Source organism: Phyllostomus discolor, chromosome 8, assembly GCF_004126475.2.
Source record: "Phyllostomus discolor isolate MPI-MPIP mPhyDis1 chromosome 8, mPhyDis1.pri.v3, whole genome shotgun sequence".
Classification (NCBI taxonomy): domain Eukaryota; kingdom Metazoa; phylum Chordata; class Mammalia; order Chiroptera; family Phyllostomidae; genus Phyllostomus; species Phyllostomus discolor.
In genome coordinates, this window is record NC_040910.2 from 175,842 (window position 1) to 196,845 (window position 21,004).

The window sequence follows — 21,004 nt, forward strand, 5'->3', positions numbered from 1 at the left end:
GTTCAGGGTTTGGCTAGTAGGGCTCTGCTCAGCATCATCACGAACCAGCCACCACGACCAGCACCCGTGTCCCTCGATGGATCACACTTACCTCCGAGGACGTCAGCAGCTCCCTGGCTCCCCTCACCGGATCTCTGAAGGGAGGAATGAGCAGAGCAAAGCGTCCCCCTCCCCCGCCTGTGTAACTGTGCTGGGGACACGCCACTCGTGCTCACGCAGCGAGTGCCCTAAGGGACGCAACAGACATGCCCTCACCCCCGCAGGCGCCAATGTGTCCTATCCACAGACTCTTCTTGGGAAAAAAGCCCGAGACCCAGCTCCAGCTAGCTGGGAACCGACTCCAAAGGAAGTGGTGTGCAGGGGCAGCTGGGACAGAACTCGGGCCATGGGCGCCTGCGTGGGCCGGTCAGACGCTTGAGACACGTGGCAGGTGGGCGGGGCCAGCAGCACCTGGGCCACAGTTGGTCGGCATTTGGGAGGGGGACAGAGGCTCACGAAACAAGTCCTGGTTTTAAAGAGGTACACTTGTCAATTTTATTGCAAAGTAATTCAAGTAAGCCATTTTCCACATCTTTAAAATGAATATTGAGTGACTTGGATCGCAGATTTTGTTAATGGGTAAGGACTGCATTGATAATCGGTTATCATCAATCCTTGGCCATTTTTCCATGTAGGATGAGTCAATGTTCCCTTGTTAATAATGTCTCAAAATCACGACAAATTGTTTAGTTTACTCACATATAGAATATAAGCATAGAAAAAGACAGAGGCAATAAGTCAGCAATGATTTTCTACATGTACAATGTATTTTATAATAAATAATTTAAAAGTCCAGTATATACTATCTATACCAATAATTACTAGGCAAATGAACACATAGGAAAAGAGCTAGAAGAAAATAAAGCGAAGGTGGTCATCCGCCTGTTCGCCCCTCATTCATGCGCCCCACAACCCTCATAGGCCCGGCCGCTGGCTCCACATCTCCAGGGTGGACTTCCAGTGTTTTTCTTCTTTTTGTACTTGTTAAAATTTTTATCGTGAATATGTCTTAGTTATAAAACGATAGGGCATAAGATTTAAGACACTCTGATAGAGCTGTCGCTCAGAAGGAACATCGTGGTGTAACTATGTGGATGTTCTAGTAGGTGAGCTCCTAAAATCTCCACTCAATTTGAAGTAACCCTGAAAAAGCCATGAAGGCTTTCTCCCCTGCCCCTTGTATAATTGTTTTTGGCAGAATTCTTAATTTTTACAAAAATTTTTACTCATTTTTATTAGTAAGATTTTGTACTACATTCAACATATGCTTATATCAATATAAGTAATATATACTTCTTGAAGAGCAAATTTCGCATGCCTTTGTTTAATGCTATTTAATATCATACAGCACTTTTTGACAACTAGGGCTTTGGGGTAATAAAAACGTGGAAAACGTACAGTGGAATGAGCTTGAGTTTCTACAAACACAAAGGCTCTACACCTTTTTGTGAATGAGCGGTATCTTCAGTGTTGTCGTGCCCTCTCTTCTTCTTCGGCTCTTCTGCCGCGTGGTGTCCAGAGCGGTCCCGAAGGAGCTGGCGCAGCTGTGGCTCCCACTGGCTCGCGTGCTGCAGCCCGCCGTCCCTTCCTAAAGAGACACGAGCTGTGAGGTGACGACTTGCACAGCGGGCCCCAAACCTGCTCCTCCGTCGCCTCCCAGCGTGGCCACGTCAGCACTGCCCCGCTGCATCCAAAGCCAATTTTAGTTCAAAATGCTCGACTCCTATAGCTCTTGGCTTTACCTTCGCAGTGCTGGATCACACGGCCCCAGAGCCGGTTTCTCCTCAGACAGGCCAGGTTCCCCACGATGAGTAAGTGCCTCCTCCCTCTGGTCAAGGCCTCGTTCACCCTCCTTTCTGAGTCGATGAAGCCCACCTGTCTGGTCCGCACACAGGACAGGATGATGACCTCCCTCTCGGCTCCCTGGAAGGCGTCCACTGTGGACACGTGCACGGCCCGCAGGCCTGGCTGGTCCGAGGCCACCGCCCTGAGCGAGTGGCACAGCTGTGGGCGAGAGGACGGTGACCACGTGCGCAGGGGCAGGCGGCACAAAGCCGGAGCCCTCGCAGCGACCCCTTCAGCTTAGCCCGAGTAGAAGGGTTTGCCTAGTTTCTAAAATGACAAATAAGTAACTAGGTGACACTATAAATCATGAAACAGGCTGACAAATGTTGATTTATCTGATGCTGGGAAGCTGGTTTGGATACACTAATTTAGAATTAGTACACTAATAATGAAACATGAAAAACTCTTAAAAAATTAAAAATAAAATAACGTGTCACAAGTCATTGGCTCATATACATATTAATATCTGGTATCTATCTTTGACTTACTGATAAAATGAAATAATCATGAGAGACCATTTGGGAAAACAGAGATTCAGTGCCACCTGTCCAAAAACACAGAGCACACAGCACATTTCCTTCCCTCTAATTTGTTTATTTGCATTTTTGCCCCAACAGCTGTAAACTGAATTTAATTAAACCTTGTTAAGTTTACATTTAATTATACAGAAAAAAAAGCCAGACCAGACACTAATTAGAATGTTTCTTCTGAATAAATTAGTTATGGTCCCAAAAGTTTTTCAAGCACCAAACCAAACCATTACAAATATAATATCAAGCCCTGTGCTAGAAAATGATACTATTTAATGCCCAGTAAAGTCGGAGATGCAACACACACCTTGCTCACCTGGGCTCTGTACAGCGTTATCACCCCGATCTCAGAGCCCGCCACTCCACCCGCAACCAGTGATTGAATCAGTGTCAGCGTGAAAGCAGCTTCTGCCACATTGTGAAAGCTGTTACCTCCTTCAATCTGGAATGAAAAACAGATCCGAAATTACATTTCCCAGAAAGTCTGGGAAAGACCAGGAAAACCGTACAAACAGCAGCCATAAAATTAAGCCAGGACACTAGGCGGAGTTGACTTGCAGCCACGCTGCGCCGGGCACCTGCTCTTGTCCTTGCACGTTGTAGAAACACAGGGTGGGGAGCCACCCCAGCAGCGGGCTCCGCTCCGTCTCCGACACGCCGTTCCTGAGGGCCCCGCCATAAAACAGGTCGTTAGCGACGGCAGTGATTGCAGGGTGACATCGGTACTGGGTCCTCAGCACCACCGGCTTGTGACCCTAAGACAGTTAAATGCAGAAAAATAGGAATATGAAACAGCATTATTTTCTGAAGGGGAAAAAAGATATATTTTAAAAGCTAAAAATATTGCCATATTGTACTCTTAGTAAATGAATAAAGTAGACTGTAAATAAATATTTTTAATTACTAAAAATATCGTCACGGTAAGTTACTATTACATCACATGCCGGACCTTGGACTCACTAGCCAGTGGCCAGGTGGAGGAATCGCGCACCCTCCTGACCTGTCCCACCGGCGTGAGTCCTCCCTCTGCCCAGTGCGTCCGCCCTGTGGACACTACTGCCATCAGTCCCTCAGCAGTCTCAGTTATCAGTCAGGTGGGCTGTCACGGTATCACAGGGCTCGTGTTCAAGTCACCCCGACTTTCTTAATAAGGGCTCCAAAGTGCAAGAGCAGCGATGCTGGCAATCCAGCTACGGCCCAGAGAAGCCAGACGGTGCGTGCGCGTGTACAGAGAAAACGCCCAGTCCATGCGGGGCTCGCATCTGCAGCGTCCACTGGGGTCTTGGGACGTACCCCCTCGCATAACGGTGACTGTGATGTAACTGAGCATTAAAACGTGCTACAATGTGGAGGAACCTCAAAAACATGCTAGGTGAAAGAAGCCGGACGCAAGAGGTCCACAGGGGATGGTTCCAGGCACGACGGGAAGCTGTGAGCCTGTGATAGACGAAGTGTCCAGAGGGACCAGTCCACACAGCCTGGGAGCAGGCGGGAGGCTGCCAGGGGCAGGAGGGAGCTGCTGCCTGGTGTGGGGTTTATTCTGGGGGATGGACGTGTTGGGGAAGCCTGCCTCTAGGCAGAGGCAGGCCGTGGCTGCACAGCGTTATGAACGTAGGAAATGCTACTCACTCGCTTTAAGAAGCGTGATTTTATGTCACGTGAACATCACCTCCATTAAAAATATAGCAACGATTAATTTTAAAAAATTTAAATGTGAAGTAGACAAGGGACATAGATAATAGATTATAGTTTTATTTTATTTTGGAGCAAAGTCAATATGCTTTCTATTTACTACTAAAATACACAGGAGAAAGGCATTTTACAAAGGGCACTTAAATTACGGGGTTCTACTTATCTCTGAGGTGAGTGCTTCCTAAACAACTCCAGTTAGGCTGGTGGGAGTATTTTCATTCCCCGTCAGCCTGCGCCATGTGTGACCAGTCAGTGGTAGTTCTGTGTGAGTTTGGCAGCAGTACCATCAAGCAAAGTCGATCGAAAAGAGTCTGTTCCAACCCGTGTTCGTGAGCTGCGTCGGATCCCTGGACAGTGGGAGGGAGCTGTTTGGGATCTCCAACAAGAATCAGCTTTTCACACTCAAACCTGAAAAACAGAATTCCACGTTAGCCCAAGCAACAGGAAAAGCTCACACTGACATTTATGGCACTATTTTCTTTCTTCTTTTTAAAGTGTATTTTTAGGCAGAGGGAAAGGGTGGGAGAAAGAGGGAAACATCAGTGTGTGGCTGCCTCTCGCGTCCCCTCTACTGGGGCCCTGGCCCACAAGCCCGGCATGTGCCCTGACTGGGAATCGAACCAGTGACCCTGTGGCTTGTAGGCAAGCACTCAATCCACTGAGTCACATCAGCCAGGGCATGACACTGTTTTCTAAAATGCATTTCAAAGGCTTCAAACACCACCACCACTCTGAGAGCAAGGCTTAATAGTGCTAATACATTAATTAAGTGGCAGAGCAGTTCCGCAGTAAAGAAACCCTTTCTATTAACTTGATGATTTTCCACATGAAGCCTACTGAGTGTCCCCTGTCTCTGCGAGGAACCCACGTTGCACAGAACACATGTGGAGGAACAACGGCTTTTAGGATCTTAAATGTAGACTTAGAAGCTTTCTTAGAAGTCACTTGGCTTCAACTCTTGCTTTAGGATGAAGTACATTCAGTTCTCAGGGGCTTATGTCTTCCAAACAGGAGTAAGACAGGGAAAATGCCCAAGTTTTATAGAAAAACTGCAATACTGTAATCTGTAAGAAACATATTCTTGGTCCTTGAGATAACTAAAATCTGTCTGTCACACATATTGGTCTTCACCCACAACCCCTGGCTCCCAGCCCCAGAAACTCTGAAGTGACCAAGGCCTTTGTTCTGTGAATGAGGCGACTTTCTGCAAAGCACCTGAGGATGGGGCTGGTCGCCAGGGCAACCATGTGATTGAAGGGTGGAACTTCCGGTCTGACCTCCAGGGAGGGGCTGGAGTGGACCCGTCACCAGTGGCTGGGGAGTTGATCACACCTGGGTGATGAAGCCTCCACAAAAGCATGAGGGTTCCCAGCTTCCAGGGTGGTGACCACGGGGAGACCCGGTCGAGTGGATGCCAGAGAGGGCTCGGAAGCTCCGTGCCCCCCACACCTTGTCTGTCCTGTGCATCTCGCTCTCCACCTGGCTGCTCCAGCTAACTCCTTTCACCGGCAGCCCGTAATCCAGGGACTAACGTGCTCCTCCGAGCTCCGTGAGCCGCTCTGGCAAACTAATGGAACCCAAGGCTGGGGCGGGGGGTTGGGGGGGGCGTGGGAACCTCAGATTCACAGCCAGCTGGTCAGAAGTTCAGGTGACAACTTAGACTTGTGATCGTCCTGGAGCTGGAGGGGTCACCAAAACTCCCAGTGTGCACCCAGGTGGCCAGAAGCCCAGGGCTGCGGCTGGCGCCTGAAGTGGGGTCTTGCAGGACTGAGCCCTTACCCTGCGGGTCTGGGGCTGTATGGGGTCGCAGTGTCGGAACTGAGCTGAGTTCCTGCTGGTGTCAGAGAATCACTTGGTGGTGGGGAACCCCTCCCTGTACCAGGTTGGAATTCGGCACGGGAACCCCCATTTCAAAAACCTATATTCAAATCTTAGCTCTGTTATAGTCTATGGGCACAGCAAGTTATCAAATCTCCACAAGCTTCACATTCTACCCGTAACCTGTACGTGAAAGTGACTGCTGTGACGTGTTTCGTGTACAGAGGGTGCTCCAAAGCGAACCTCCCCCCCTCCTTGCAGGACCTTCCAGTTTCTCCACCCCTCGCTCCCAGGCAGGGGTACCCACGCCCCCGTTTGCTCAGGACGGGCCCAGCTAAAATAGTGAAAGCCCGTGATCGGGACCCACTGATCCTGCCAGTCCTGACGACCGGGACCAGCACCCTCCTCCCCTGGGGACAGGCCTGCTGAGGCCGGGACTCATGCTGCCGCCTGCCAGAGCCTTCAGCGAGAGACGCTCTAAAAGCACAATGTTTCAGAGCTTAGACTTCATCCTCTAAACTCTAAGACAAATTTTAATTTTCAACTTGTTTTTCTTCATATACTTTATATACCACCATCATCTGAGATTCATCTTCAGGAACTAAACACAGGGGTTCTGTGAAGGCAGCTGAAGGAGCCGAGTTCTCGTACGAGGGCCCGAGAGGCACCTCTCACCAGGCGAGGGACCTGCGAGGCTCTGGGAGGGTCCATGCCCGGGTCGGGAGTGATCCAGCTTTCAGGGTCATGTCATCGGACATCTAAACTGCGATCTAACAAAAGTTTGATTCATTAACCCCCAAATTTCCCTCTGCGTTCTAACAAACAATCAGTTTAGGGCCTGAACTGCTAGAGTTATCACAAATGCCCGGCGAGGGTTTGGACCGAGGAAGTGTCTGACGCGGCTGTGACACCCTCGCGCCCTTCGAAAGGCCGGGGTTACCGTGCGACAGGCAGGAGCGAGGCCGGCTCGGTCATCTGGCTGCACTCGTCCAGCACCACCACTGGGAAGCGGAGGCCGTCCATGCATGGGAAAGGGCAGGCCGCACAGGTGGCTCCGACCACACGGACCTGCAGGACAGGGAGAACGCTGTCACTGTCAACTGCTTAAGGAACGAGAGGCTGTATTTCCCAAAGACCTGCAGTGAGATTAGAACTCGTCGGTGGTGACGGCTGGTGATCCGAAACCACGAGTCACCAGGCCACACAGTCTCTACCTCCACACAAGAAGTGGAAGTTCCAGGACACAGCTACTTAAGCCACAGCCTATTAATAAGAATGAAAGGCACGTTTTCACACCCAAGATTTTAAAGACGTCAAGCATAACATACATCATCTGTCCTCCTTGATGAGGCTGAACAAACACAGCACAGGCCAGCGCTCTCCGAGAAGCGCATTGGACTTGCGACCAGCAGCCTCGGCCTGGCTGTCCAGTGCATTCGCGACTCAGAAGCACATTCGGTGCACTTGCACAGCAGCTGTAAGTGTACCCGACCCTCACAGACGTAAATACTCCACCACAACAGCATTATTCTCAAGGCAAAAGCCTGGTAAAAGCTAATATTTAATCTCTGGAATGAAATATGTAAAAGAGGAAAATCGATGACCATATCTTCTATCAACAAATGTGACTGACAAAAACATGCTTTACAATTAGCAACGCCCTCCAGAGATCTTGTGAATGAGACAGGAAAATGTTATCAACACTTTGTTTTCTTTGATGGTAAATAACATTCATCACATACATAACCCTCGGTCAGGTAGGTTTTCTTTCTTTACAAAACAGAAATCCTAAAGCCACTTTTATATTAGAACCTCCATTCCTTTAAACACTCAGTTCCTTTAAAGTGACCAAGCAGAGCCCTGAAGGGTGTGGCTCAATGTCATCCTGCAAAGCAAAGGGTCGCTGGTTTGATTCCCAGTCAGGGCACAGACCTGGGTTGTGGGTTCGGCTCCAGCAGGGCATGTGAGAGAGGCAACTGATCGGTATTTCTCTCCCTTTCTTTCTCCCTCCCTTCCCTTCTCTCTAAAAAGAAATAAAATCTTTAAAAAAGAAGTTAAAAAAGTAAATAGCCCTGGCTGGCATACCTCAGTGGATTGAGCACGGGCTGCGAACCAAAGTGTCACAGGTTCAATTCCCAGCCAGGGCACATGCCTGGGTTGCAGGCCACAGCCCCCAGCAACCGCACATTGATGTTTCTCTCTCTCTCTCTCTCTCTCGCTCTCTATCTCCCTCCCTTCTCTCTCTAAAGATAGATAAATAAAATCTTAAAAACTAACTAACTAAATAAATAAAACGACCCAGCAGAGGACACCTTTTAGCAAGAAACACTGCTCGCTGCCCTCGACAATGTCCCTCAGCACCTTGTGTCTGTAACTGGATCTGACAAAAACCACCTTAGGTGAGAACCCTGAAGTTGTGAGTCAGGAAGCAATTTTTTTTAATTTACAGAAATATCTACTACAAAAAGCAAAAGAACAAAGTTTTTTCTTTAAAAAATTATATTATTTGTATCTTTTAATTTATTGTATTGCTGAGACTCTGACAACAAAATATTTTATTATTGAGCTAGGAGGCAATCAATTACGAAGCATTTTTAAAAATTAGTTTTACTGTAAAGATGTCATTTTAGTAATGTATCAGGTATAAATGCATAACTGGAAATTTGTTAAGCTTTTTTAAAAATATTACTCTAAAAGAGTTTTCACATGTGAACAGGCGAGACCAGTGAGTGATACATCCCAGTAACGGAGATCTCCCTCAGAAACTGCCTCAGAGAACAGCCCTTCTCACACGTCAACAGGACGTGGGGGGTGGGGGGTGGTCAGCGAGTCCTCAGGGACTGAGCACAGCCCTGCTAAGCCCTGGGGCTCGGGCTGGGGCCGCTGAGCTGGCTCTGTAGCTCAGGCAGCAGAAGGCCAGTGCGACCCTTCTGAGGACTCTGGACACAAAGCTGTGGCAGATGGCTGTGAGTTCCTGCTTGCTGCCCCACGCCCACGACTCTGTAGTGTCCTGACCCAGGAGGCTGGCTGGGTGGCGAAGATGCCCTCTCGCACCACACTCTGGCCACCCGGTCAGGGGGCGGTCCACCAGGGGCAGCAGTCTCAGAGCAAGCCCTGCCCACTGGCCCAGAGTCTTCACTCTGTTGTCCTACAGGATGGGGTTTTATTTGTTAAGCAGCATTATTCCAGCCACCGCTGACCAATACAGGGTTGGGCGCGGGCTGATTTCCCCACGTGTCTTGCAGACAGTGACCAGTGGCCACAAGGTCCAACAGGCCCACAGCCCCCTTTCCCTGCGTCCCCCTGCTCTCCCCCCACTCTCCCGTGACTGCTGTCTCCTTCCAGCTGGCCCCGGGCTGCCTTGCACCAGAACTGGACAAAGTACAGCCCCACGGGCCCTGCTGCAGCTCCCGACACCTAGAACATGGTCTGGGCCCCAGGACTCCTGGGCGCAGACGGACCCTTGAGAATGGCTTTCGAGGGAGCACCAAAGACAAATGTCACTTGGACATATTGCCAGGGTCAGACCTTCTCTCCCTCTATTTCTCCTAAAAAAAATCAAGTTTCACTTAACTTGCCAGGGTTATATTCCCACCTCTTCACTTTCCTCTTTAAGACCAAGAAAAGATAAACAGGGAGACAGAAAAGGAGACTCAGTGACGGTGAGCTGGACAAATTCACACCTCGGTGAAATGTAAGCTGTCGTGGCCGCCTGTGTCCTTCACAGGGAATACTCCCCATCGGCAGGAGCAAGAGGGTCCAAACGGTTTCTGTGAAGTAAGAGCCGAGCTGAGGCCGGTCCCCTCACCTGCTTCAGCAGGGTCCTGTTGGTGCCCAGTTTGTGCTGCTCGATGCTCTTCCTTACGTGGACTCTGTCCACGGGGCTCAGGTCTTCTTTCATCAGCGCGTGCAGCTCTTTCAGTTGCTCGTTTGCATTCTCTGAGCCAGCATGCAAGCTGAAAAAGGTTGACATAAAAGAGTCTCCCTCTTTATTCCATTTTTGTAATGTTCCAAAAAAGTTAAATACAGATTTTCTAAGCTAACCAAGAAACTTTCTCTACTCCTCTTCAAAAACCAGATTTAAGGTAAGAGTCCTGTAACATCATCACACTCCTGTGAACAGCCTGTGACTTCTGGAATGAGCGTTCTCACCTGTAAGGTAGAACTGGCTTGGCAATCTTCCGGATACTCCCGACTCGGACAAATTTTTCGAATCCAAGACTGAGAAGCCTTTAAACAAAACATAGTAAAATAGATTCCAGTTATTTAGGAAGTAGAGTATAAAACAAAGTTTCATATAATACTTATGTTATTAAAATTAATGTTGCGTGACAATATACTTTACAGCCATATAATTCAATGTGAAATGCCTGAACTCAGAGTAAATGCACACTGGCTAAATTCTCACTGTGATGCATCTTACAGAGAATTTCAAAACACGCATTCTCTTCCGTGAGGGCTCATTAAGTGCTGGGGCGCTGCACCCTGGCAGAACCTTTCTGAAGGTCAGGCTTGCAAAGTATGTTCCTGTCTTTTATTCTAGGACAGGGACTTTTTCCTAAGGAAAAAAATCAGAAGTGGAGATAAAGATTTATGTTTAAGGATCTGTGTCACAATATTATTTACAATGGGAAAAATTTAGAAAGAACTGACTGATCAAATATTGCTTAAAGTATGGTATAAGCAAATCATGGCATATAATAGAGCTACAAAAATTATGTTTTCTAAGAAGACTTAAAAGAACACAAAACAATATATACTGTTTATACTAAGTTTGGAAAACAAAATGTGTGTATGTATAAAAAAATGTAAAGAAATACCTGTACAGACTGCATATTTCTTACCATAAGCATTAACTATTGTAATTATAAGTTAGTTTTTAGAAGCCTACACTTACACATAAAAAGTTATTCCTCCTAATTAAACTTTGTCATTTATGCTGACATTGAGATCATTAATAATTTTAGGACTGTATAAATGTAACTACTCCTTAACTGTTTAGGTTTTGAAATTACATTCAACCCTTTGAAGGCAACTGCAAGGCTGATGTGGCCCCCGGTGAAAATGAGTTTGACACCCGTGGACTAGAATATTGGTAAAGTCCTATGTAACATCTTCTTTGCATTTTAAATAAAATTTTTAAAAATCGGAAAAACTTTGTGTCTGCAGAACAGCTCGTGTTACTGCCTTCAGAGCCTCCTTATCGAAACCAAAACCCTAATTCAGCTGTTTTACTGTCATGGGCTCGTCTGTCTGCACCTCAGCTCCTTCCCTGGTAACAGACCCCGAGACAAGGGCTTCCGCTCATGGCACTGCGGCCAGCCAGAGACCCCATCTGCCCTGGCCCCCTGGGTCCCCAAGTCCTGCGGGGGCAGGGGAGGGGTCCAGAGGGAGCCTGCACGTGAGCTGTACGAGGAACACTGAGCTTGGGGAACCCTAGCTCAAGCAGTGAGCAAGGCTCTTTGTCCCAGGAGACACCAGCCCGTCAGTCAAGGCTGCCAGCTGCCTGCGTGACCCTGGGGCCTGTCCTGGATAAGGGCCGTCAGGGCCCCGAGTCCTCAGCATCCCAGTGGGGATACACCTCTCAGCCCTACGTGCTCCTGGCTGGATTCGGATTTTTACACGAGCACCCCATCCTTGTGCCAAAATCGTCAGGTTTGACATTTGAGTTTCTCCGACTTACAGACTAGTAGGTTAGCTTGTTAGTGTCTCCTGGCTATTGCTCGAACTGGAGACAAAGACCCTGCATTTCTGGCAAACCCAGCACCGGGCCCGAGGCAGAGAGTGCCTCTTTCAACAGTAAACCGTTAAAGCACGAGCCTTAAACACACGTGTCATACCCACCCAAGCAGTACTCTGTCAACAGCTACATTCGTGGAAGAAGAAACTAGAAGTTTCCATGGTCTTGCATTTCCAACTGTAGGAGCTTCACTCTTTTCAAACAGCTGCACAAAAAACAAAATCACCACTGCCAACAAATAGCTCTTTCCTGCTCCAAAAACACCTAATTATTTGGAAGCAGGAGAAAAAATAAAGGGAATATTGTAAGCAAATTTCTGAAAGCACAAGAAATAATTTATCTTCTTCTCTCTTTTATTTAACTAATTTATCTAAAAAAAAACATGAACAGAGTGCCCAGTATGTGCTTAACACAGGGATAAATAATGAGAAGACCTCTTAGTGAGACCACCGTGCACTCAGGAAGACAGACAAGGAAAGGAACAATAATAAAATCACATCGTTGGGAGGGAGCAGTGGGCAAAGGGGGTCAAAGGTGTGGATGGAAGGTAACTAGACTTTGGGAGGCAAGCACGCAATACCGCACATAGATGTCAAGCAACAGTCATGTATACTTGAAACTTATATAATGCTATTACTGTTACACCAGTAAATTTAGTAAGAAGTGATTAACATGGTAGGAAACATTGTGATTGTATCAGAGAAAGCACTTCTCTCTGGTTTGGTGGGGGTGGCAATGCTTCTTAAAACAGGGAGTAGCAGAACTCATCTCCCAGAGTAAGACATCCAGACCCAGAAAAAAAGGGTCGCTCTAGGCAGAGGCTGACGAGGCAGGCAAGGGGGCAAGTCAGTAGAGTTCTGCTTGATGTGGCTTAAAAATGGAATTTTGCCCTGAGGGCCAGGGGAAGTTACTGAAGGATCTTAAGCAGTGGAATTGACTTAATCAGATGTGTTTTGGAACAACTAGTTTTTCAGATTGCATTTTAGAAATATAAAGTGTGAACCCTGAGAAGGAAGGCATATACGAAGGGAAACTGGTAGACAACTGGGCCCCCGTGAGCAAACAGAGCCCGCAGCGGTCTCTGCACGCCAGGGAGCAGCCCTTGCAGGGGGGCTCCTCCTGGAATCCTGTTTCAACCAATGGGACTGAAGCTTTCCCTGTCTAATCGGGAGATGTGCAGCCATAACTGACCAATCATAGCAGTTCTATTCTGACCAATCAGGACAGTGCCTTTTGGACCAAACTGCAAGAATTTGGAGTCCTCATTTGCACGAGGATGGCTCGGTCAGGGGCAGGGACCTCAGTCTGTACAAGTCAGCTGCCCTCTGGCTCTGGGAGCGCACTTTCCGTCTCCACCCAAGACTGACTAGAGCCCAACCTCACCCACTGGCACTGAGGAGGTGGGTAGAGGATCGAATTGAGGGAACTGGAGAGGATCACCATGACAGACAGAAACAAGGAAGTGACACATCTCAGTGAGTCATCTGATGGGGCAGCAGGTGAACAGGACAGGGAGGAGGGGAATTAAGAGAAAGGCACCTCATCTAGTGAGAAAGAGTAAGTTAGGATGAGTCCTTGGTGCCTAGCTTGGCCAACAGGACAGATAGTCAGATCTGCTTCAGGGTGGACTTCTGAGAGAGGAAAGACGCTGAGGAGGGGACTGGACCAGATGGAGAGAAAAGCCCCTCCACGGGGACAGAATCCAGGGGCAGGAACAGAAAACACAGGCACGGTGGATGCTGTTTAGATCTGCATCGTCCTGTGTTGGAGGCAAGATCACTTTCAGGGCATAGGGCGGGGGCCGGCTCAGCTACAAGAAGAAGGAAGGTTTGGGACAGCTGTGGGGACGCTGGGGGAGTGAGCCGACCAGGAGTTAATAAAGGCCTTGCTCATCCGAGGTGACGTCCACCGTGACAGCGACACACGGACATCTGGATACTCCAGTGATGGGTGCACAGCGCTTCTTGTCGCTCGTGTGCTGCTTTTGGCTCACTAAAGCGGCTCCAAAGCATCTTGTTAGTTATTCTGGAATCGTGCTTGACTAGGAAGTGACAGAGGAGCAGACCAAGTTACAGAGGCTGCTATCCAATCAGGTGCTGAGCAGGAGACTGGGTGACAGAGGGTCACACACAGCCAGGTGTGGATGGCTCTCCCTGCTCCTCACCGTGGACGATGGTGATGGGGAGGGTGCAGGTGTGCAGCCCCTTCTCTTCCTTGGCACGTCCGTGTGACGCCACCATTCGAGCTATCTGGGTGAGAGCTGTAGCTTGATCCTCGTTTAATTTGTGTGCCTCGATTAATTCGTTGGCTAACTGCAATGCTGCTTCTAGGCTGGTCAGGTCACATTTTGTGTTGATATTTGAGAAGGCTGGAGGGATAAATTTTCTTCTATCCACTCTCTTGTTGCTAACTGCAATTGACGATGACCTAATAAAAGAGCAGCAAATAAAATCAGAGATAAATGAGGGGCTTTTGAAATAGGTGAGTTCACTTTACAAACATCACAGAGGACATCTTTTTGTGGGCACAAAAGCGTGTACACCCCAATTTGGAGGAGGGCAGGAGAGACAGGAACTGACATTTGTAGAATACCTACTACGTGCAGACACTATGCTAAGCACTGCATATATTATTTGTTGTACTCTACACAACAACACTAGGAAGTAGTTAATTTACCCCAACAGAAATACAGAAAATATTACGTGTTCTTCCCAGAAAGCATACAGCTACTTAAGTGTTATACCAACACTGAAGCCCATGCTTTTTATGTGAGCTGGCTTAGATAATTAATATAGCTTCTGTTTCTTTTCAGGTTTTTTCTTTTTTGAGAGGGGAAGGGAAGGAGTGAGGGAAGGAAAGAGAAACACAGATTTGATGTTTTGTTTAATTGGTTGACTCCTGTGTGTGCCCTGACTGGGGATCAAACCCACAACCTTGGTGTATCTAGATGATGCTCTAAACAACTGAGCAAGGGCCAATATAGCCTCTGTTTCAAGTAAAACTGTCAAGAAATTAATTGGATTTAGTTCTAGAAAGACTGAATTTATTTCAAAGTAGGAAAAACATATATTGGAATTATATGGGTTTATTTTTTTACACAGGACTTCAATGAAGTGAGAAAAATGAAACACCACCAAACAGACCATAACATTCTAAATCTGGAACTAGCTTTTTGTCATTTTAATTAGCTTAATAAAATATCACTTCCAATTTTTTAAAGGGGGTATGGTGCTTGAGAAATTAAAAATGAGATATAAGTTATAACAAGAATAAAATTGGTACCAATATACATACTGGAATCAAGCTGTAAAATTATTAAGTATTTTTAATTGAATAAATCTGGCATATAACATTAAATTTAAAGTGCACAACATGATACTTTGATACTGTAAAATTATTCCTTTAAGTGTTAAATAATTTGGGCAAAAAAGTACAGATGAATAAACAACCCCACACTCTTGCTCCTTAAGGCGAATGGAGCAAATCTGCAGTCACATCATTAGCCCGACCACAGTCAACAGCCAGATGGGTGAATGGGCGGTTGATGGGAAACAAGGCTTACTTCCCTTTCTCTTTTAATTTCCACCTACTGACAGACAGTACTCTCACAGTCTCTGAAAGACAAGTAAAATTCTGTTGGCAACATTTACGGCACGTGCTTTTACTGCATTTTCATGTTCCCATTTGATCATGGCCCCGTGGAGAATGACTTACATGGCTAACAGGTGCTGCGTGAGAGGCAGAGTGGCCGGATTAAAGTAGTCCTGGATGTTTTTCAGGGTGGTCAGCTCCGTGCTGGCATTACACACCAGCAGGGCGTGGACCACCGCTGTGGAGAGGACAGAGAGTGAACACTCAGCGTGAGGCAAAGGGACCGTGAGACCCAGTGGAGGACCCACATAAACCAGAGAACGAAGCCCACGACTGCAAGTCCCCGAGCACAGGCACCGCTGCATGTGGGTCCCAGGCCATACGGAGGACACAGCACCCCGCACAGCTGCACAGCCACGCAGCTGTGGTGACAGTCGGCAGCCTGCCCTATGCCTGCTGCATCTCTGTGTGCTCTTTGGGCATTTTGTTGCATTTCTTCCTTAATGATTTCATAGAAATACATGGAAAGCAGGAAATTAGATGCTGATATTGGTGAGGAAACAACTGAAACAAACGTGAACAGATGTGTGGAAAGTGACAAATGTCCACTTCATGAGGCAACTAATTATAACAGAAAACATCGGAAGTTAAAAACGCGTGTCTTTAACTGGTCACGGACCACATGCCCTCTCAGAGACTGACCCGGGCTCCGACACAGAGACAGACAGGGCCCGCCGGCAGCCGGCGTCATCCAGGGCTCCCAGGACAGATCACTTGCCCTCCTGCCCAACTGCTGTCAGGGTCTCCTCAAAATCTGGGAACTTCTCCGTGCAAAGATAAACAATTCTTTACTGACTGTACCCTATTAGAATAACAAGCCATGGAAAGTAAAGAAACTAAAAGAGTTAGAATTTGATATAGGAAATTATTTGTCAGATTTCTTATTTAATATCAGGCAGAGGCTGTGCAAATTCAACTCCAACAAAATATACTTGAGTGAGGGCCCCAGATCTTATCGCACTGACGCCTCTGGGACTGGACTGCAGAGATGTTTGACGGACGACCGTCAAACATGTTTCCGGGGACACCAGGGCAGAAAGCAGGAGTGGGTGCCGTTTCTCGGCTTGAATCAAAGAAGCGCACACCAGGTGGCATCGTGGTCACGGTGCGTCCCACAGCTTCTCTCTTGCACTGTAAATGAAGGCGGGCACGGTGACACTTACTGTCTGTGGGCCAGCGGGAGGGGAAGTAGCCTTTCAAAGGTAGCAGCTCCACCTCGTTGGCAGACGATGGCCCAAAGAAAGCACTGCAGGCAATGAACGTGTCCAACTCAAAGTCCAGGGTTTTGGAAACCACCCACAGATCGTCTGAAAAAAGACACTTTTTAAAGGACTCGGAACCATGCTCAATCCAAAGCTGTTTTGGATTTCTTAGATGCTCAGGTCTATATTATTTTTCAAAAAACAAAATTGGTTATTGTTATCTGTAAGATTCCACCCAGGCTAGGACCTGAACATATAACATTTCATTTCCACGTTTTTAACTAGATTACTTTTATATTTTAAAGTTTATTTTATAATTATAAAAAACAGTACAAATAAAGCAAAGACATCTAACTCATCTTTCTCTTCTAAAACAGCTCTATGGCTACATCAGACGTTCCCAAGGTAGACTGTTAGCCTCAGACAGCGGTTTTCGACCATTTTCATCTGATGGCATAAACCAATTATTAAAATTCTGCAGCACACCAAAAATACATTTTTTGCCAATCTGACCAAAAAAAGTCAGTATAATTTTACTTCATTCATACCACAAGGCTATTGTTGTCTGCTGTAATTTTTTTTATTTGACAATCTAAGGGAAAAGGGGTCAGTGCCCCTGACCAAACAGTCAAGTATTGCACGTTTTAAAAATTCTCGTGACACACGGGTTGAACATCGCTGGTCTTAGAGCACATAGCGGTTTCCATGCTCAAATAAGGTTAGCAGTTCGTGGATGGAATACAGGTTCTCTTAGCAGACCTGGAGTGATGAACCTCCAGCTGAGTCTGTGGAGTAATGAACGGTCTGCGTTCTCTCTGCTGAACCTGCCCACCGGCCCACAGCACACTGCGCACCTGTAGCCGCAGGCCGGGCCGGGCCACTGTCCAGAACACCTGCGCACAGTCTCTACCAGCAGCGGAGTTGACACTTACAGAGTCAACCGTATTTGTTCTAAAGTTTATTTACACCAGCTATATCTGTTGTTACAATTATATCACTTAATCACATTATTTGAATCACTATGAGTATGAAGAAAAAAATTGTTTTAAGAAAACTTAAGCAAACAGTTTAGAAAGACAATGAAAAAGATTTGCTAAACAAAGGGGTCCAAAATACAAAAAACTGCTTCTGACTCAAGTACAGATGAGATAATGCAAAACACTAGAAAAAGGAGTGGAAAAGTTCAAGTCATTCTCCACTTAGATCGCTCCAGAAGTGTCTAAGTTCTTGCTCCACATTTAACAATTGAAAATGGCATATTTGTGGGTGGTAGATTTGTGGGTATAGTTCATACAAGAAAGATAAAAAGGATCTCTAATCAGAAAACCTACATTCTGAACAGAAGCCTTGACTGTTTTTCAAAAGATCATTAAATAAAAATTATTTACATTTTAAGATTTCATGTTTAATGTTCATATGCATTATTTTAAAAGTAACTGACCAACTACAAGTCTCAACCGTACCCCACCTTGAGAAGTCCAATGCACACCAACAAAGTAAAGGTTCTGAAAAATCTGGCATTGAGGTGATGTGTTTAATACAGTGATTCCCAAATTTATTTAGCCACGTGACACATTTTCTTTAAATTAAGTCTTTCCACTGCCCCCCAGGACTATTATTTTAGTAAATATGTTTAGGAAACTACTTTAGAAAAAGCTGATCTATATATCATGGTTATTTTATTCCTAATTTATTTAAAAGTATTTGCCAATTCAGGTAACACATATTTAAACAACTTATTCCCAACTGCTAATATTGACTTTATTTAACATTTGCCACAACTTGTGACAGGACCTCTAATTCGAGGCAGCTGACAGGAACAGCCCTGTGCCCCACGGAAATGACAGTGCGGCCCCAGCACAGTGCGTGAGATCAGGGCTGGGAAAGCCACACCGACTTCGGAAGTGATCCTTATGGGAGCCCCAGGAAGTGAGAAAGAGAAGGATGAAATCCTTCAAAGCTGGGAAATTACTTGTCCTTACCAATGTTAGAAAGAAAATCTGGGAAAAAAGAGAATTTTCCCAGTGGGCTCCCAGGGAAACCCCAAGCTCAGCAGCCCCAAGAAGAGGCGCCTGGGGGGTGCAAGGAAGGACGGTGGAGCAACCCCAGACTCCAGGGTCTGTCCTGAGGCTGAACCTGGGCATGTCACCCTCTCAGACACGGGCTACCGGGGTGGACTCCAGGGGCACCACAGACGAGGGAGGGCTATTATCGGGGGAGGGGCGGCAACCTGAGCGACTGCTGGGCACCAACGACAGGTGACTAGATCCAAGTCCCAAGGCAGGTTATGGATCTATGAGGATTTTCCTGTTAGTAAAACACAATGACCTGTATTATGTTCCAAGTCAGTGGACATCCTAAATGTCAGAGAGGTATTACTATTCTCTGGACAGTGAAGTTAAACAAATTATCCACAGACGGGGGCCAGGAAATGGCAGAGCTGGAACGGAGCCCAACTTCCTGAGCTCACTGCAGCACCAGACTGGGTCGCCCCCCCAACCCCCGCACCCCGGAGCCATTGCTAGAAAGAACAGCTGATGCCCCAGGGGAAAATCAGTTTATAGGCCAAAATAATGAGACACTTGAGGGGCACAAAGACTTCAAGAGAAAAACACACCGGGTTAGAGTCCTCCAGGAAAGGAGACACCAGGACAGACGGAGAAGGGACTTCAAGGGAGGCTGGTAGAGAGACGGAAAGGAAGGGGAGGTAGCAGCAACACAAAATGACAGCAAGAAACTGGGAAAAAGACATGAACAAAAATATCAGTTTGGAAACATATGGTAGTTGAAGTGAAGTAATAATTGAAGAGATGAAAAGCAGAATGGATGCATTTAAAAAATAAGCAGTTCAGAAGGAAGACAGGACAAAATCCTGGACAATACAGAAGAAATGGGAAGAGAGTCAGAGGACAGACTCAGAAGGTCTAGCATCTGAATAATACAAGTCCTGGAGAGAGAAATAAAAATCAGAGGGAGATGACGTGAAGGAATGATGGAGACCAACTCCCCGGAACTGAAAAGGAACCGCTTCCCAGTGTGCACACGTTGATCCAACGCCCACGCAGTTCGTGGCCAACGCTCAGCGAGCTGTGGGAAGGCCGAGGAGGGGAAGCCAGCTGCCGGAGGCCGGAGGACACACAGCTGTGGGCATCTTACTATCCAGTGGTCTCTGGAAACAGACTTGAGATTTAAAAGGTCCAGAGAGTGCCCAAGAGGAGAAAATGTTCTTTTAGAAATGGTTTATTATACAATAATTCACAACATACACTACATTAAACCACCCTTTAAAAATCCTCTTTAACAGAAAGTTTCTGGGCAGGGGCAGTTCACGGGCGGAGCCGTGGGTCCTCTCCTAGATCAGGGGCGTCAAACTCTCCCTGGACCAGGGCGGTCACGTCAGCCTCATGCTGCCTTCAAAGGCCGGAACATAATTTTAGGACTGTATAAACATAACTACTCCTTGTAGGGGCAAGGAGCTTGATGCTGCCGCCAGGTGGAAACAAGGGGCCAGGCCCAATAAATCAAGGTGGAGGACCAGATTCGGCTCTTGGGCCTTGTGTTTGCCACCTGTGCCCTAGATCTTCCAAGGCTCAGCATGGGACTCTGAACATCAATAATGAGAAGAGGAAAAGATGTGAGAATTTGGGTTCTGGTTATCTGAAAACTTGTCAGGGGTGTTTGACTGCAGGATGGCAGACCAAAGTCAATGAGGGTCCTGAAGACTCACTCTTCAGAAACCAAAGATGCCCACGAGATCGCCTGAGGAGATCCATGCCACAGAGGAAGTGAAATCTGATTAGTAACTAAATCTGCTCTTGGTAATGATATCAACTTTGAAAAAATCTGCAGAAAGCCTGATTTCAGTGCAACTGAAAGAGCAATGCCAGATTAGCAAAACACCCTCTTCTGAAGAAAAAGGTGGATGTGCTAAAAGCCGCCGTCAAAGTCTTTTAAGACCAAGACAAAATGACACTGCCATGAAATCATCCAAGATGCTTCAGAAGAACATCATCCAAGGACACTTCATGCCATTAAGTTACAGCAGGCAGGAACTATTACCACTGAGTAAAACCACAAAGAAGCCAAAAATTGGCAAAGAAGCCAGCGAGTGTTTCAAAAGGAAAAAGAGCCAAGACGGAATGTGGACCCAGAGCAGCAACACGGCAAATCCTCCAGCACAGTCTTCTGACGGGGGCACTGTAGTTCCCCCCAGACCCGGGAGACACCTGCTGACCCAAAACGGAAATGTCACTCCAAACCAGGGAAAAAGAAGAGTCCCACAGCTCTCTGGGGTCACAGCAACGGAGAAGAGCACAAGGAGAAGGGCAGCGTTTTGATGACTCGCAGAAGGAAGGTGTCCGAGTCCTGCAGCCTGAGCTCAGTGACAGAGTGAGACCGCTTCCTGGACAGGCCGGCAGACAAACCCGGCGGAAGGGAAACAGTTGCCATTCTTCAGCTTGGAACGAAAATCCCCCCAAAAGTGTTCC

General features: G+C 47.0%; 1 protein-coding gene across 2 annotated transcripts in view; it reads right to left on the minus strand.

The window, feature by feature from the left end:
- Positions 1-506: 506 nt before the first annotated feature.
- Positions 507-21,004, minus strand: part of ZGRF1 (zinc finger GRF-type containing 1) — a 51,956-nt gene continuing 31,458 nt past the window's right edge. For both annotated transcript variants that reach the window (XM_036031711.1, XM_036031712.1), the window contains exons 19-30: positions 16,479-16,622; positions 15,379-15,493; positions 13,829-14,091; positions 11,769-11,928; positions 10,077-10,154; positions 9,733-9,880; positions 6,865-6,992; positions 4,391-4,514; positions 2,993-3,169; positions 2,722-2,856; positions 1,782-2,043; positions 507-1,627 (exon numbers count right to left, since the gene is read on the minus strand). In XM_036031711.1, coding sequence (XP_035887604.1) covers positions 1,458-1,627; positions 1,782-2,043; positions 2,722-2,856; positions 2,993-3,169; positions 4,391-4,514; positions 6,865-6,992; positions 9,733-9,880; positions 10,077-10,154; positions 11,769-11,928; positions 13,829-14,091; positions 15,379-15,493; positions 16,479-16,622 — 1,904 coding nt within the window. In that variant the 3' untranslated portion in view covers positions 507-1,457. The remainder of the gene's footprint in view (positions 1,628-1,781; positions 2,044-2,721; positions 2,857-2,992; positions 3,170-4,390; positions 4,515-6,864; positions 6,993-9,732; positions 9,881-10,076; positions 10,155-11,768; positions 11,929-13,828; positions 14,092-15,378; positions 15,494-16,478; positions 16,623-21,004) is intronic.